The sequence below is a fragment of the Trichechus manatus genome, unplaced genomic scaffold (genome assembly GCF_000243295.1).
Source record: "Trichechus manatus latirostris isolate Lorelei unplaced genomic scaffold, TriManLat1.0 scaffold00027, whole genome shotgun sequence".
NCBI lineage: Eukaryota > Metazoa > Chordata > Mammalia > Sirenia > Trichechidae > Trichechus > Trichechus manatus.
This window is the reverse complement of record NW_004443963.1, coordinates 16,602,670-16,603,859: the sequence shown is the minus strand read 5'-3', so window position 1 is coordinate 16,603,859 and position 1,190 is coordinate 16,602,670. Positions and strand designations below refer to the sequence as shown.

Sequence of the window (1,190 nt, the reverse complement as noted above, 5' to 3'; positions counted from 1 at the left end):
TGATTTATTTGCAGATATAAAATATAAAGTCCAGCTCAGGGCCACACTGCCACTTTCTCCAGAGAGTGGGCGTTAGGGCCCTGGCTGGGGAGAATAACTTAGACTTGTGCAATAAATAAACACTGGGGAGGGGCAGCTGTATACAGTGTTGGGGGGGCACTGAGATCCCCAGAAAAATGGCAATCAAAGTGGCTGAGCCTCTACTCCACATTGGGCACTCACAGGGCTCCAGAGAGGTGGGCCCTTCCCTTTTAAGGACCTCCCTCCAGTGGTAGGACAATGGAATCTCTGTTCTCATCCCCCCTTGTCACAGTGGTCACCCCTATGGTCCTCCTCCTTTGCTGGCCAGCTCCCTGGCCTTGGGCATCTGGCCCTGCTCTGGGGCACCCTGGCTGCAGGGGAGCCCAGGACCAGCTCCTTCCCACTCTTCTGTCTGTGTCACTTTCTCTCTCCTTCTACTTCTCTCCCATCACTTCTCACCTTTTTCAGTCCCTGTCCACTGTCCCCCTGAAAACCATGGCTAGAATCTTGGGGCAGCAAAGCGAAGACCTGGCTTTTGGTTCCAGCTCAACCGCTAAGTAACATGTGGCCTTGACCACTGTCATGGCCACTGGAGGCCTCAGTTTCCCCATCTGTTAACTGGGCTTCACTAGGTGACTTCTGACTCTTCCTGCTTTGGAAGGTCTGGCACCCACGGGTCCAAGGCAGAGGTGGGGGCTTCTCTTCTGTGCATTTCCCAGCCAGGCAGTCCCATAGCCGGGTACAAGGCCAAACCTAGTCCTAACACTGGGGTGAGGGTGGGGGACAGGGAGGGCACACTGCACAATCTGAACAGTTTCCAAAACGAGGGTAGTCACCTCTCCCCCTGCAGCTCTTCTCTGAGCTGGTTCTGCATCCCACGCCTCCCAAAGTAGGAAGGTTGAACTCTCAGCCAAGGGAGACCTTAGGCCCACACCCTCATCCTCCGTTCTACCAAAGATGCCCCTCCCCAGGGCTATTCGGTCCCAGCTCGCTCCCAGTTCCAGGGACTGCATGAAGAAGCCAGGCCCGGGGAAGGGTTGGTGGCTGCAGAGCAAAGGGACCTGGGACGGATATGGTGCTTAGGCACTTTGGAAGAGAGCGGGGGTGGGGGTCCGGGGTAGGGTGTCGGAGGGGCGTGGTTTGTGGAATGGGACAGCGTCGAGCGGGCG

General features: G+C 56.8%; 1 protein-coding gene across 1 annotated transcript in view; it reads right to left on the bottom strand.

Moving 5' to 3' along the window:
• Positions 1–322: 322 nt before the first annotated feature.
• The window catches only part of MAFF (MAF bZIP transcription factor F), an 11,978-nt gene continuing 11,110 nt past the window's right edge, over positions 323–1,190 (bottom strand). The window contains exons 4-5 of the mRNA XM_023728912.1: positions 943–1,065; positions 323–392 (exon numbers count right to left, since the gene is read on the bottom strand). Coding sequence (XP_023584680.1) covers positions 323–392; positions 943–1,065 — 193 coding nt within the window. The remainder of the gene's footprint in view (positions 393–942; positions 1,066–1,190) is intronic.